The sequence below is a fragment of the Rousettus aegyptiacus genome, unplaced genomic scaffold (assembly GCF_014176215.1).
Source record: "Rousettus aegyptiacus isolate mRouAeg1 unplaced genomic scaffold, mRouAeg1.p scaffold_m13_p_1, whole genome shotgun sequence".
NCBI lineage: Eukaryota > Metazoa > Chordata > Mammalia > Chiroptera > Pteropodidae > Rousettus > Rousettus aegyptiacus.
In genome coordinates this window covers 53,517,625-53,533,889 of record NW_023416284.1, presented here as the reverse complement: position 1 = coordinate 53,533,889, position 16,265 = coordinate 53,517,625, and the positions used below count along the sequence as shown (strand labels likewise).

The 16,265-nt window shown below is 30.8% G+C and overlaps 1 protein-coding gene across 1 annotated transcript; it reads right to left on the bottom strand.

The window, feature by feature from the left end:
- Positions 1-1,652: 1,652 nt before the first annotated feature.
- DNAJB4 (DnaJ heat shock protein family (Hsp40) member B4) lies at positions 1,653-13,290 on the bottom strand. Its single transcript, XM_016151015.2, has 3 exons — positions 12,829-13,290; positions 5,960-6,528; positions 1,653-4,590 (listed from the first exon to the last, which is right to left on the bottom strand). The coding sequence occupies exons 1-3, from the start codon at positions 13,037-13,039 to the stop codon at positions 4,357-4,359; spliced, it is 1,014 nt and encodes a 337-aa protein (XP_016006501.1). The 5' UTR covers positions 13,040-13,290; the 3' UTR covers positions 1,653-4,356.
- Positions 13,291-16,265: the final 2,975 nt, after the last annotated feature.

Here is a 16,265-nt window from a genome sequence, read left to right as displayed (position 1 = left end):
TAAGAAGTCAGTTTTTAGGTTCATTAAAAATGAAGATAGTTTTAAATAAAGATAGTCTATACATTTAATAAGTAATAATATTATACGATTTACCGTTCCTCGATCACTAGAAACTTTTCATCTCCCATTTTCACCACTTCAGTAAGACACTTGCAAATTTATTTTTGCTTTGTTAGAAACATGATAGTAATAATAAGGCAATTAAGAAAAAAATTAGTCTAACCACATTCCAAATGTTTCAAACTTTTCGTAACTTATGATTTGTTACAGCCAGCTCTTGAACTCCTCCATTCTCAATCCTAGAGATGCAAAATGTATATTTGAGATTAAAAATGTATATTTGAGATTGTGTGACTTGTAACCTATTTAACAAAACTATTTCGCAAGCTCTTCTCTAATATAGACTTCCTGTTATAATTCAATGTACCAGTAGTATTTCCTGTCCAGATTTTTTTATATTTGTCTCAGTACCATTCCTTTAACAGAGACAAGAGTGGAGTTCTTTGCTTCTGGTTTTCTTTCTCATGTTTACAGTTGCATCCAAAACTTCTCATTTTGCTCTGCTCTTCACTTTATTCTCCTTTTCTTATCCCAAACTCATTTCCTTTTTAAAAAATTATTTCTATAAGAATGGCTCAAAAACTACTTTCACATAAACCTAAATTCTAAAACTACATAGAAGATGTGCCAATTTTTAGTTTGATTACTACATTTGCAATGATTGTAAAACTCTGTTATTACTCATTAGAAATTTTTCTTAATAAAATCTGCAGGATTTTCTTATTCCTGTCTTTCTTCCCTTTTTCCTTCCTTTCATATCACTCGCTCTCTCTCTCCTTTTATTTTCGGTATTTTTTTACTTGAAAAAAATCTCAATTTACAGTTTATCTAAAAGCTCAGTTGTGGCCTTATAGTATTTTCAAAATGACATTGGAGAACATTTTTTAAATTAATGATGGATACATTTGAATTTCAGGCCATTAGTTCCCTGGTTTTTTTCTTAAAGCCAGTTTTTATGATTAATGTTTTAAAAGTTTTCTAGTTAATACCATTAAATTATAAGTTTATATTGCGCACGTTCATAAATGACTCAAAATATTTTAAATATGCTAAATTACACAGACTACATGAAGAAACAGGCATATATATACTTTAACAGAATTTGACCTTGTCTTAGAAACTTCGCAACAGGGTATATCATGGCATACCAAGGCAAAATGGTACTGAGAACAAGAGACAAAAAGTCCTAGCATTTCCTTATAGCTTGCTCTTTAACCACTGGCAAGTCACTCTGGGTTTACTTCTTAATCTAGAAAATGTGATCTCCAAAATTCTTTCCAGCTCCAACAGTTTTATGAATTTTATGAACTAAAACTACCACAGGAAAAAAATGTTAAAAAGGCTGAAATGTTTAATCTATAAAACATCTATTTAAATCAATATTGATTAAGCTACTATATAAAACTAACAAGTCATCTTTTCTTTCTAACATTCTCCATAAAGAGGGGGTAGAATATGTATCTGAAAAGTCAGATTTATAGGCAGTACACTACATTACACATTATTGGATAAACATTGTATTATTAGATTAAGAATGTTTAACCTTAACTCTGTGAGACGTCCTTAAGATATGAGGATAGTCACTTCATCAATCACATGTACTAATTTTATTTTATCCATCATAACTAGTCAAATGACAGTTTCTTAAAAATAAACAGGCAAAAGCATTTTCAACTCCTTGCCCCCCCAAAAGGCTAAAAATAGGCAAGAATGATGAGCTAAAAAGTAAAGTAAGGGTCACAAATTCAAATGTTTTCAGAGGCAGTGAGGCAAATGAACTAAATGGGTAAAGTAGCTTTATGTAACACAATAGAGAATGGTAGGTCAATGGCAACAGAGTAGGGCACACCTTCCCTAAAAACATCCTAATTAAAAATATAAGCAACTTGGATTCTTCTTGTAGGGGAGATAAACATCTTTATCAATTAGCTTACTGGGATCTACAGCACTTCAAAACGAATCCAGGTATCCAAGAACCTGGTTGAATTTAAAGAGAACATTTTAAAATAGAAAGTACTTTCATAATTTAAATAAATAAAAAAAATTTAAAACTTTTACATTAATTTGACATTCAACAAATAAAAACTGGGCACTTAATTGATGCTAAGGCATTATCAGTATCCTTCAAAACAAGAATGATATTGGTATACTATTTTCATATACCAATGGAAATTTTTTATTACTAAAATTCTATACTTTTCAAAAATACTTTTCAATCTAAAGGTTATTTATCTATACAATTTATAAGTCCTTTAACTTAGAAGAAAATGCTTAATCAAGAAAATTACAATAAATGACAGCGATTTTAAAATAGACACCACGCCCACCACTCTGTTGCTTTTCAGCTGTCTTTAGACCCATGAGAAAATTTCCATGTTCACAAACTCCCCCGCTAAGGAGTTTTAACTGTTATTCAGAGAAACAAAGTTATAAAGAAATCACTTTTAAATAAGATGAAGTAAGTATGATTAGCTGAATTCTCTGGCATTTTCAAGTATTGTCCATTTGCAACTAAAGTGTATGGTTATTCCCAGCAATTTTATTTTAGGTGTATACCCAACAGAATTGAAAATTTATGTACACAAAAACTGAACAAAAATGTTCATAGCATTATTCATAATAGCCCCAAAAGGGAAATAACCTAAATGCCCATCAACTAATGAATGGTTAAACAGATTGTGGTATACCCATAAAATGGAATATTTTTCGGCCATAGAAAAAGAATGAAGTACTGATACATAATGCAACATCTAAATACCTTGAAACATTATGCTAAGTAAAATAAGCTGAACCAAAAAAGCCACATATATTTTGCTCCCATTTTAATGAAATGTCCAGAATAGACAAATCCATAGAGACAGAACTAGATTAGTGTTTGTCAGGGGCTGGAGGAGTGGGGAGGGAGTGATGATAAATATGAGATTTCTTTTTGGGGTGATAAAAATGTTCTGCAATTAGACAATAGTTGCACACCTCTCTGAGTATACTAAAACCACTGAATTCTACACTTTAAAATGGTAAACTCTATGGCATGTGAATTTTATCTCAATCTGTAAAGTATATGGTGACTGCAACCTATTTATTGAATTTTTAAAAGATTTCATATTTTGCTAAAATAGAATTTGATAGGATCCAGTATACCTTGCATATCATTCTGAAAATTACTTTTGAACCAAATACTGTTTCATAACATCATTCTCACTATAGTTATAAAATAGAAAACAAAACAATTTTTTAAATGTAAATATATTTAAAATATTAAAACAGCTAAGAAATGCAATCTATGTATATGAAAAAGTAGAATATTTATATATATGCATAACAAGTAGTAGCAACATCATTCATAAGCAGCAATTAGTGTTTATTTTCCCCATATTTTGGTTTAACACCATAGTGGTAGTTTATTCTTTTTAGGGAAATTTCATAAAATACATAGAGCATATTATGAGTAAGTTATAGAAGACTGTGTAATTGGAAAATTAATTCCAAGTAACAACATTTCCTCTAAAAACACATTTATTATTAAACAAACTATTTTAAACTAAAGAACAATAAAATGTGCCTATAATTTATTAAGTCTAAGATATATACTCAACTTGCATAAAATTACATATGGCATTTTAAAAACAGCCTATTTCTAAAATATCAGTAATTCAGACAATTGGGATTTCCACAGGAGATAAATTGCCATTAATTTCCTCTTTATGAAAGGGTCTGCCTTAAGAACATTATGTTATTAAGAAATGCTACAGCATACTTTAAAAATTAAAATGGTAAAACATATGCATTAGGATATTATTTTATAGGAATCAGCCCTATAGCATCATTTCTGATGGTAGTTTAAATCTAATTAACCATATTTCCAAATGACCTGGGTTTTTATTTTCTAGAAATACATACTACATGTATGGTTCAGTTAAGAATTTAAATTTCCATTATGAGAAGCTATTATTCTAATAATGTAATGTAAAGATATAAGAAATAAAGTACTTGGATAGTCTAGTACTTTATTAGAAATATATTTAGTAACTTCACAAAAACAAATTTTACATGTAAGCAAAATACTAAAAATTTCTGATTTGGGAGAAATAAAATAGAGTGAATGGTTTTCTCTTCATCTCTAACTGTAAAAATCCCTTTTGCCTATTTATTTTACCCGTCTCAATTCATGCAATTTAATGAACCCTCAAAATAATTTACACATCTTTATACAGAATTCACATCTACATCAGTAAACTGCCAGTCCTTTTATATTTTCAGTGCCTTATCAAAATATGGATAACAAAGTTTTTCATTCTATGAGGCAGGAAGATGTTTCCTAAGTACTTCTTTGGATGATGAGGATATAGAATCTGGGAAGGACACCTCAAATTCTATTAGAAGGTCACCACGTTGGTCAGGATTTTTTGGAAATGGCAGCCCATATCCAATAATTCTTCTCCTCATCCCTGGTTTCACAATATCATTTATTGACATAGGTATGGTTCTTCCATCCATTGTTGGCACATTAACTGAGCAGCCACACAATGCCTAAAATGAACAAAATTAAATCAACAATCTTTGAACTTAAAAGTCAAAACAAAAATATTACCAGGTGTAAAAAATGATACCACTATGACAAAATTTTAACCTCCAAAAGAGTATCAATAATTATATGACTATTTCCCATTAGAAAATCCCTTTAGGACATGTATAATGAGACATGTTACAAAAGAAGAAAGAAGAGGAGGGAAAGGAAAAGGAAAAGAGAAGTAAAAGATGTCTTCCACACTACCCTGAAATGAAATGAGTAGTCTGAGGTTATTACAATATTCAAGATGCAAGGATGGAATGGGAAAAGAGAAGAGGGAGAAATTCAGGACTGGAAAGAATAGGAGTAACTACCTACTTCTCTGAGGGAAAACATTAGCATGAAAAATAATTTCTTGTTTTTCTCAACACATGTTTACTGAGTGCCTACTATATATCCCATTCCTGCTAGATGCTGAGCATATATAGGGACCATGAACACAGACCCCACCTCAAAGAATGCATAAGGAACACAGAAGCGATCTAGTAATTATAATACAGTAAAATGTTGGCATAGAGGTATGTGCAGAAGTCTTTTGTGAGAGAAAGGGCACCCAACATACCCCCTTAGCTTCTGAGAGTACTGAATGCTTGAGCTAAGCGTTAGATCAGTAGCCAGTATCAAGGCCAAGTGAAAAACAATAGTGTTCCAGAGAGTAGAGCTCAGATGATAAAGACAGAGGCATATACCAGTTGATAATAGAGCAAACTTAGGGAAATACATATATATTTATGGGTAGAAATCAGATTTAAGATGACCTTTTATCTGAGGCTAAAGAGTCTAGACTTTATAGCAGATACTGTGTGGAGTGTGGAACCATTTAAGAATTTTAAGCAGGGTACTGACATGGCATTATCTTCAGGATTATAATCCAATTTGAGAAATAGCACCTAAAAATAAGAACTCATGTATTAATGCAATTTAATGAACTCTCATAAACTAATTTGTAATTTAATACCTTTTTTGTTATATAATTATTACTCCAAATTAATAATTTTGGCAAAAATCTTATACATGGACTAAGGCGATGAGATTACAATGCAGATCTCACAAACCATACTTGTGAGTAGAGTTAACTCACTATTAGGCCTCATAGTACAAAATCTAGTTAGCACTTAAAATTGGCATTTAAATTGTTAGTATAGGTAACTAAACTTAGAAAATATAATCTTATCCATAAAGAGGTATATTAGTACTACTACCTCAGGAAGTTCTTACGAAAATTAAAAAAATAATGTGTGTAAGTATTAAATAAATGCTAGCTATTATTTAAGTTCCCTAAGATCAGATGCATAATTGCTTAGTTTCAGAATCCTAGGTCTTACTTACCTCTCGTAAACTAATTTTAGCAGTATAAATTATATTTGATCCATCCCTTTTAAATTTTGGGTGATCTTTATCTTTAATGATAAAAACAATGTCTGCTGGAATACTAGTTGGTGTTTCATCTCCTTCCCTTGGAAAAGTAATTTTGGTGCCTTCTTTCCACCCTTTTTTAATCTCAATGGTGAGAATTTTGTCCTCAGATCTATAACTCCTTCCATCAGGGTTTAACCTTTTTCGAGAAATCTTCATCCGTTTGGTACAACCATTATATATTTCTTCAAGTGATACTCTAAGTTCATGAATAACTGGAGGATCTTGTTTGAGGCGGGATGGCCCCACAGAATTCCTGTCTCTTGGATATCCATTCATGCTGAATCCAAAGGCACTAAAAGGATCTCCATCTATTTCCATCTCTTCAGGATCTCTACCACCAGCCATCCGTCTTCCAAAGAAAATTTCAAAGGGGTTGGAACCTCCAAAAAATGCTGCAAATGTGGCATGAGGATCGCCATGAAAGGTGTACCGGAAAGTACCTCCTTGTCCATCAGTACCTCCTGCTCCTCCTTTCAACCCTAAATGAAGAGATTAGCATGATTAGAACAAAGCTTGCAACCCTTGAAAGTTAAATGTTTAAAAATTGTATTACTAATAAACTTTGGCCAACTTAGGTTGTAATTTATTAATATTGGCCAGAAATACCACTATAACTAAATATAGAACAGCTATATAATGTTTGACCTTTCCAAGTTAAAATTTCAGCCTCACATTCTTCCTCCAAATCCCATCTTTAATGATAATTTATTCCTGAATCTCTGTCCATGAGTACATAAGAAAATAAAAATCAGGAACCTCTTATCTCATGAGCTACTGGTCTGACAATCTGAAGTATATAAACTTAAGTTTTTAAAAGACGTCAATTGAAAGGTCTTCAGTATTCAATGTAAAGTACACAACCTAAATCTTTAGATACCATTATCGTCAATGAGCACAACAATCAACAATATAAAACATCATGTACTAACAAATTTTATTTCAGATCATCTTTTACTGTTTAAGAATTAAAACAGAACTCTTTCTGTGGGTGAAAAATTCTAATAATATGAAAAATGTATTTTTAGATACTAATATTGTTACCACTATCCTAGATAAGAAAATTGTTTATCTAGGCATACCATGTGATAGCATAGCATGTAAGAACTTTGGACTGGTTTGGACTAGTTCTGTCTACTATGGACAATCTGCTTCAGATACTGAGTCAGTGACCCTCTGACCCTGTTCTCTGAGGCTCAACTAAGTAATATGTAGCTCACAAGAGGTTACATATTTGAAGCATCATTTTCCACTACATACTAAAGAAAGATTCTACTAAAACCCACAAAACAACAGTATAGTGATCTTTTAAGAACTAATACTGGCAAGGATTTATATCATTACAGCATCAACGAACTTTCTGATTGAAACTTATGGGCACTGCTGACCAAGGAAACGAGAGGAACATATCCCAATATGTTCAAACAATGAGTAATTTGAGGACAGGAAATATGTTTTATTAATTTCTGTATTGCCCATGCATTACAGAGCTGAAAATGATAGATGCTCATATTTATTGAATAAAGGGAATGAACTAATTCTTAAAGTCTCCTAGATATAAACTTTAAAAGGTGTCTTAAGTGTCAGGATAGAGAAGAAGTAGATGTAAGAGCAATATAATGTATAATCACACATACATACATGAGAGATTTAAAAATAAAAAATTCAACTGGAATCACTCAGCGTGCTTTCAAAGAGACTTATTGCATGTCTTATTCTACTTGGCTTCTTCCATTAAAAAGTATACATGTACTCTACTTCATCCAACAGTCTCCGCTGATGATTAAAATTTTACCCTCATCCATGAATAGAAATTGGGAGAGAACAAGAGAAATATAATAATCTGAAAATTGTCAAAATGTGTATTGAATGATATATCCAAATAGCAGTTTGGGATATTCCTTATAGAAACAGAATGACAAGTATAAGCAGGACAAGAACTTTTAATCTGCAGCTCATCCAAAAGTTCTTCTAGTTAAATTTTGGTGGTATGGTTATAATTCCAAATGTTAAAAAAAAGAAAATCCAGTGAAGGATTTTTTTAAATGCTAGGCTATGTATATAACTCAGTCATGACCAATGTGACTAAATCATTAAATGATTTCAATCATTTCATCTTTCATCCTACAAATATGATATAGTATAATAATTTAACAGTTAATAAAATAAATTGGGTAAATTAGCTTGCCCAATCAAACCCTCTACAAGGCAAAATCTAAACGTTTCAACCCATAATGAATTCATGAACAGAAAGAATAACATTTTACATTATTATATCATGGGTTTGGCTTCTCCCTAAAATCTCTTTCCTCTTCTGACAAAAATGGTAAATCAGGATTTCAGAGTCCCTGAGAAGATTCACATAGTGTAAAGTGATGTTTATCAAAGCTGACAAAAAACCTCCAATGGAGCTTTGAGGTTTTCCTTGACACTAGTCAAGTACATTGCTCAGATAAAGGACAAGGCTGCTATAATGACTGAGAAAATACTGCCAAAATTCACACTGCTACTATATAACATGAATTATTATACAAGTATCACTTGCACTACCTAGCATTTGAATTGTAACATGCACATCAAACTATTCAGTTAACTCTTTTATTTTGTACATTTCAACTTCTCATGGAAAATTTTAATATTCAACTGGATTTATTCTGCTATTCAAAATGTTTCCTAGACACCATCACTTTGTGTGATCAAGGAATGCGCTCTAGAATCAACATTGACTATGCTTTATTAAGCCTGCTATTATTTAAAAAATGACCAACTAATTTGCAATTCAAAAACAAATAGGTGTGTGGGATACTATCCATAAAAATGACTTCCACTAGCTACTTGACTAAAAGCTTATCAAAAAAAGAAGCATTGGAAACAAATTAGGGCTTCAAAGGCAAAATTGTAAGACTTTAATAACTCTTACTTTAAGATCTAATATGTAAGGGGGAGAGGGGAGGTAGACGGGGTAAAAGAAGCTAAATATGTGGTGAAAGAAATCTATGGGTGGTGAGCACACAATGCAATATGTATATAGGTTGTAACTTATTGGATTTTGTTAATGTCACCATAAAAAAAACGATCTAATATGTAAAAATTCATGTTTATAGCAAGATTTAGACTTAGCATAATGAGATCCTTTAAACAGTTTTGATTCACAAAAGTCCAATTTACTTATTTTTAGAAATATATAGTAAATAAAAAGATCCAGTTGATTAAAAAAAATAAAGAACTGAAGAAGTAAGTCTAATCGTATAAATACTACCTTTCAGGATTTAAAGTAAGACTGATTAAGTAAACAAAAAAGAAGGTATAAAGAAATGTTAAATAACTGGAACACTATATAAAGATCAGTTATTGAAAAAATGTATTTTAGTCTTTTAAAACAAACGTGTTGACATCCACTGAACAACTCAGAACTTTACCTAAGGTTTTTTGGGAGAGACTGGTTCAAAGTCCAATTTTAAATTTCTGTAGTTCTCTGTTGTTTTCAAATGATTCAACTAAGGATAAAATTTCTCAATTTTTTAAACTGGCATATATTATTACATACTATAATAAAATTAACCCATTGAAAATATACAATTCAATGATTTTAGTGATGAAGTTGTAGAGTTGCGTGACCATCACGATCCAGTTATAGAACATTTACAACCCAAGGAGTTCTCCAGTTTCTATTTGTAGCTAATCTATGTTTCCACTCCAAGCCCTAGGCAACCACTGATCTTTCTTTCTTTACAAATTTGCCCTTTCCATATATTGCATATAAATGTAATCATAAAATATATAGTATTTTACTTCTGACTTGTTTTATTTACCATTTTTAATAAAAATTATTGCAGCGATATTAATAAAATCAAATAAGTTTCACGTGTACAATTCAATAGTATGTTGTATATATATTGCATTGCAAGTTCATCCAAAGTTAGATTTCCTTCCCTCACCAAATATTTGACCCCTTTTACCTCTATCTAACTCCCCTTCCCTATTTAGCAAGGTTTTTGAAGTGCATCCATGAGGTAGAATATTTCATTAAACAGATCCTTTTAATTGCTAAGAATTCCATTGCATATGCACGTGAACATGTGTGTGCATGTACATACACATATAGCACGTTTTGTTCACCAAATGATAGTACTTCTGATTGTCTCCAGTTTGGAACCATTACAAATAATGCTGCTGTGAACACTCATGTACATGTCTTGGTGGGGACCTATATTTTCATTTCTCATTTATAGATTCCTAGGAGCGGAATGGGTCACACAATAAATTTAAAACATCTCTATTTTTATCCAACTTTTGAAATACTCAGCATTTAAAACTGTGTATATTGGATATTTTCAAAACATGAATAAATTGGTCATTGGTTTTTTGTTACTAAAGACATAATTTAGCATGTTCAACTCATACACTTCTCAGTTCATGGTTCCTTATTCCCACTGTCTCAGGCCTTGAACAGAGTGTAACAATTGAAAAAAAAAGTCATAAAACAGTGTTTTGCTACTGCTAAAGAAACCCATAGGGGTATGGAACCAGACTTGTAGGCACAAACAGATCTATGAAAAGCAAAGAGAAAAAAATGTTTTCCCAAATTTTCACAGTATACCTAAAGAGGATTAAAAAAAAAAATAAAGAATTAATGAGACATTCTGAATAAAGGGCAAATAAATATAATGCTTTTCTATAAAGAATAATTTCTAAAAAAGAATCAAATACGATAACTTTAACTGTATTTTCAAGTAACAACTAGGGAATGACATTTCTGAATAATATATTTTAATCCTCTGAAATATATTATTAAAAAACTTTTAAAAACTTATTCTCCCCTCACTACTCTCTCTATTGCTTATATCAATTACCTGAGTCAAGAATAAAAAAAAAGATTCGGGGAATAGAGATGATTTTGTGTTAGGTTTTTTAAACATCCACTCACTGATGATGATCAGTAAAAATTAAACTCGAGAAGTATCACTCAAGAAAAACCCTATTAAAAGGTAATCCTAAACCAAGAAAAAGGTATCATTTGGTGACTTTAAAATTCTGAAAACACATATTCTCAGTAAACACTGAATCCTATGGCTTAGTCATAAATTTGAGCTATCAGTGAGAGGTGTAGATTAAAGCAGTATCTGCTTTTCCATGGGAATTTGTATTTGTGGATTTCTTTATAAAATTACGAAATAAGTTCAGAAAGAACAGTGTACTGTTAGTAATATTTGAGAATCCTGCTTAGCTTTTGAGATAAACCAAATCATAGTATTTTGAGTAGTATGGCCATGAAGAGCAAACAGGATTGAACTGCCTTTTTCAACGTTTATAAGAACCTGACACTGCAGGTTCTCATCACACTAAAACCAGCAGCAAAAACTTCAATTTTTGGCAACTCAGATCAAAAAGGAAGACAAAACAAGAAAAAAACCCTCAACACACAGTCACCCTGCTTATCTATATTTAATTTTTTAACTCAAAATGAGTAGTCACGGTTTTATTGTAATTTTAGGATATATTTCTTTTAAATTTGTTTTTCGATTAGAGTTGTTTAGACAGCCAAACAATTTAAGAAGTGATCCCTCCAATTAGTCCAGTAACCACCCAGCACCAGACACAGTCAAAGTCAATAACAATACTATTGACTATATTCCCTATGCTGTACTCTACATTCCCAGAACTGGATATATTTCTAATTAGGAAAATGTAACACTAAATGCAATAAAGGAAGCAAAGAAATAACAAAAAGTTTTCATAACTACAATGATTTAAAAAAGAATATTTTGGGAGAAAATAATAAAATTATAGTCCTGTAAAAAATTGAAAATACCAGAACCTGTAGGAATTATTTTTGTTGTTGTTAATTAACAATTTACAACACTTACTTTATAGCTACATTTATGTGGAGATGATAGACAAAATTTAAAATCCAGAATAAAAGGATAATATTAAAATACCTCATTTACTAGTCAACTAGTTTCAGATCTCAGTGCAAGAAACAAAAGTAAGGCAGGGAGAGGTAGGGAAAGGAAAGGGAAGTTGTCACGCTTTCCTCTGTACTTAGTAAAATTTCAGAAGAAATAATGTCACCTAAAAGTGAATTAATAATTGTGCTAACTAGGTATCCATTTTAGGTCAAAAATTGTATTTCTGAGATCTCATTTTCTTGGCACACAATTACTGTTTACAATTAAGCTAAAAACTTGTTCTGGTATTTTATGACATCAGGAAAATTCTTTCCTCTCCAGGCGGAATGCCAAAAACAACTACAGCTAAATGCCTGGGCCTTCTGCTTCTCAGAGAGAGGACTGTGTCTTGTTCAGTCTAAACTACCTTTGCTACAAGAAAGGGAAAAACTTCTTTCGATTTGGTGAATAAAATATAAACTACCCAGAATCTGAACTGCCAATCTTAAGATTTTTAAGTGACTAAAGGATCTTTTCTGGTTCTGGCAGAATATTCATTAAAAAATAAAACAGGTTGCATAAGACTTTTGACACAATTTATTAACGTGTATGAGAATTTAAGGTTTTTTACAAATATACGTTAACATTATAAATCTAATAATATAATATGAATACTACAGAATGCCAAAATCTAAAAAAAGCAAACAAGTACATTTCATTCACAGATATGTAATTATTCATTCATATGATCAGAGATGAAATCTTGATTTTATCCATTATATCTTTCTACTTTTCATATGTCTGAGAATTTAATGATAACCAGAAGGCTGAGAGATAAAGGGGGAAGAAAAAGAAAGAGCTGGAGAGACAGAAAGGTACATACAGAATACTTACCTTCCTCCCCAAACTGATCATATATTTCTCTCTTTTTAGGATCACTCAACACTTCATAAGCTTCTGCGACCTCTTTAAATTTTTCCTCTGCTTGAGGAGATTTGTTCTTGTCCGGATGAAATTTGAGGGCTTGTTTTCGGTAAGCCTTTTTAATATCTTCATCTGAAGCTCCTTTTTCAATTCCCAAAATGAAATAATAGTCTTTCCCCATTTCGAATGCCTTGAAATGAACTTAGATTTCCCTTTGTGAAAAAACAACAACAACACAGCGTCCCCAGTCTTAGCAATACAAAGATTCTAAGAAAAATAAACCAAGCTGGGTATTTTAAAAGTTAAAACAAATCAGCAGTTCAGCTTCGCTGTCTTATGGCAGTAAGCAGACAGCGTCTCCGTATTTCATTCCTTCCCCAACAGCTCACTTACAGATAAATATACACTACACAGGAGACGGCCTCCTTCTAGATCCTCCCATTTTCACTACGTGTCTCTGTACTTTCTAGAACAGCAAATGCTACAGGACGTCACTTCCCCAGCTGCCTCTAGTCAAAGTACAGAGCTAGGTTTTCTCCACCTCCATGATTAACTATTCATTTTCCTTCTGGCTGTACCATTTTTATTCCCTTTTTAAATGGCCAAGTAGATTGAAAAACTAATTATTGCAGCATAGAATGTCATAACTACATATTATTACTCTATTCTAGGTGAAAAAGCAACAAAAATAATTATAGCCAGTAAGCATCTTATGTTAAAATTAGTTATTTAGTATACAAATAAAAGTACCCTTGAACTTATTTTAGGTATTTTCATTTCAATTTCAAGTTATTCAAATGTAAGACATACAATACTAAAATATGGTTTAAATTTTCAAATAATTTGTGTCATTTTCAAAATTCCTGGAGTCGATCAATCAAATATGCCAGGAAGTCAATATACCAATTTCACTTTGTAAAAAGACTATCATAAACTTCAAAAGCAGTATTTTAAAATAAGGACTTAGATATGATTTTAGCTAATGATTTTAACTAGTTTTTTATAGTATACATGAGTTAATAGCCCTGGCAAACTAATATTTGTGAAATCTTCATATCTGATTTTAGTTACTTCAACAAAAACAGAGACACCTCCATTCCTAGGGTCACTATTTAAAGAACTTTTGTGCTGCAGGAAAGACAAGAGAAAAGCATCAGGTTACAGATAGTAAATTCTCATGTTTCTTATAAGATCTTAACTGGATCACCTTAAAATCTGGATATGCTATTTACAGGGCAGTAATATGAGAAATAATTTTTCTTTTAAAAACACATATTCCCCAATTAGAAAAATAAATTATTATCAAAGGTTTTAGAAAACAAAGAAAAAAGAATAAAAACCTCCCTATCATGCCACGTTAGGTAATCCCTGCTAAATATTACTGTATTTCCTTCCAATCCTTTTTTTCCTATTTATGGTTACTTTTGGAGAGTTTTCTACTTTTTTCCCACAAATTTTATAGCATTTATATAAACTTTTTAAGCCTGATTTTTAATATATATTTTTGGATATTTATGAGAAATATTTTTAATGTATGTAACTAATCTTTTAAATCTCCTACATGGTTTCCTTATCTTTTCAAAAATGTTCCTATTTCAAATATAATATTGAAAATATGAATAAGAAAATGCCAAAACAATTGCATAGAGCTTTATACTTAAGTATCTTAAGTCTGTAAACTTAAAAACAAATATTTATGAGGAAACATAAATGTACACACATGTTTAGAGTATAATTAAAAAGTGATGATCTGTGTTAACTTCTAATGATAAGTGAACACCTACTCAATATGCCAAGCAGCTTTAATGATTCAGCAATTCTTTCAGAATGTTCATCATTGTACCTTTTGACAGCTAGGAGTTCTTATTTTTCAGAACTCTCTATTTTAAAAATATTAGAAATTTGAAATTTATAACATCTATCTACCCAACTTACAAGTTATAGAGGTTTGTCAGCCTTTTGGTAAAACTTTTAGTCCCCCCAAAGAATACTCAATATAAAAAAGATAAACTTTCAAATCCAAAAAATATTAATATGAGAAGTCACTTTAAGATTCCTACTTAAAAATAAAATCCCATTCCAAGTTGTAGTACAGTGCAGGGATCAGCATCTAGATTAGGGGAGTACATTATAAAGACCATCTATTATAGAATTAATTTTAAAGAGAGTTCCTTTAAATATTCATTACCAAAGGAACACTGACATTACTACCTACGTAAAGCTTAAGTTCTGATGGGTAATGCTGTGGGGGAGAAAAGTAGATTCTTATCTGATTTAATCATTCTCAGAAAGCTAGTAATATTATAAGGACTTGACATATTAAATGATTTTAAACCCAAAGATTAAGATTTTCATATTTTTGAGAAATTAAATGGAAAGAAATCTTGTTCTTCACACATAAGGAAGGGTGATAAAAGGATTTTTATAGTTTTCTAAATATCTTAAAGACAAAAAAAGAATTATGGTGGTAAAGTTGAAAGGCCAGGATTCACCTCAACTTGAAAATTTCAAATTATAAGGAAGAAATTATAATTTTAAAGCTTTAAATAATAAAACAATCTAGCTAGCCTTTGATAAAATGATCAGATACTTGTACACTTATAGCTTTGTAAATAATTTTTTCAAACATTTGCAGTTATTAAAAGTGATTTTAAAAGCCCTATAAACACCATACATGGAAATTTGTTCTTAGAAAATATTCAAAAAATAATATTATATATACAAATATATTCATTACAATTAGATGCAATAGAGTAATGTATGAATATGAGCATTATTACACTACATAGTATTTTAGAGATATTTTACTCTTACATTCACTTTTTCTGACTGAGCTGTCTCCTCTACAACTTAAGGCTTGATATCCATTACACAATCACTTTGCATTAAATTTTCATCACCCAAATTTGTATGAGATGAATGTGAGTTTGTTTTTTACAGGATTGTCATCCCTGTAAATAATTATAATGACAAAAATAGAATATGTAAAGGAAAAAGTAGTGGCAGTCTTTAGGAAAAATGAAGCAGAGAAAAGATGTGAATAAAGTTCATTTAATAAATATTTTCAAAAGAAAAATAAAAACAAAGCCAAAAAAGTACATAATAGTCTATTTGAAACGTCATTTAAAAATCACACAAATCTCTACTTATTTGATGTTACAGGTATATGTGTGACAAAGTTTGAAGAGAACAAAAACTAGCTAGAGTTAGTAACACATTTTCTTCCTTAAATTTCTTTAAGGCTGTTGTGCTTTTATTTGCATTTTAAAATTTTTACTACTCAAACATTGATAAGATTATTCCATGAAAACATAATTCTTCACTAAAAGAAAATTACAAAGAGATGATTCTCAATGTTTACAGTTTACAAGGTCAAGTTCTCATTCTAGGGGAGGGGCAGTTCATCT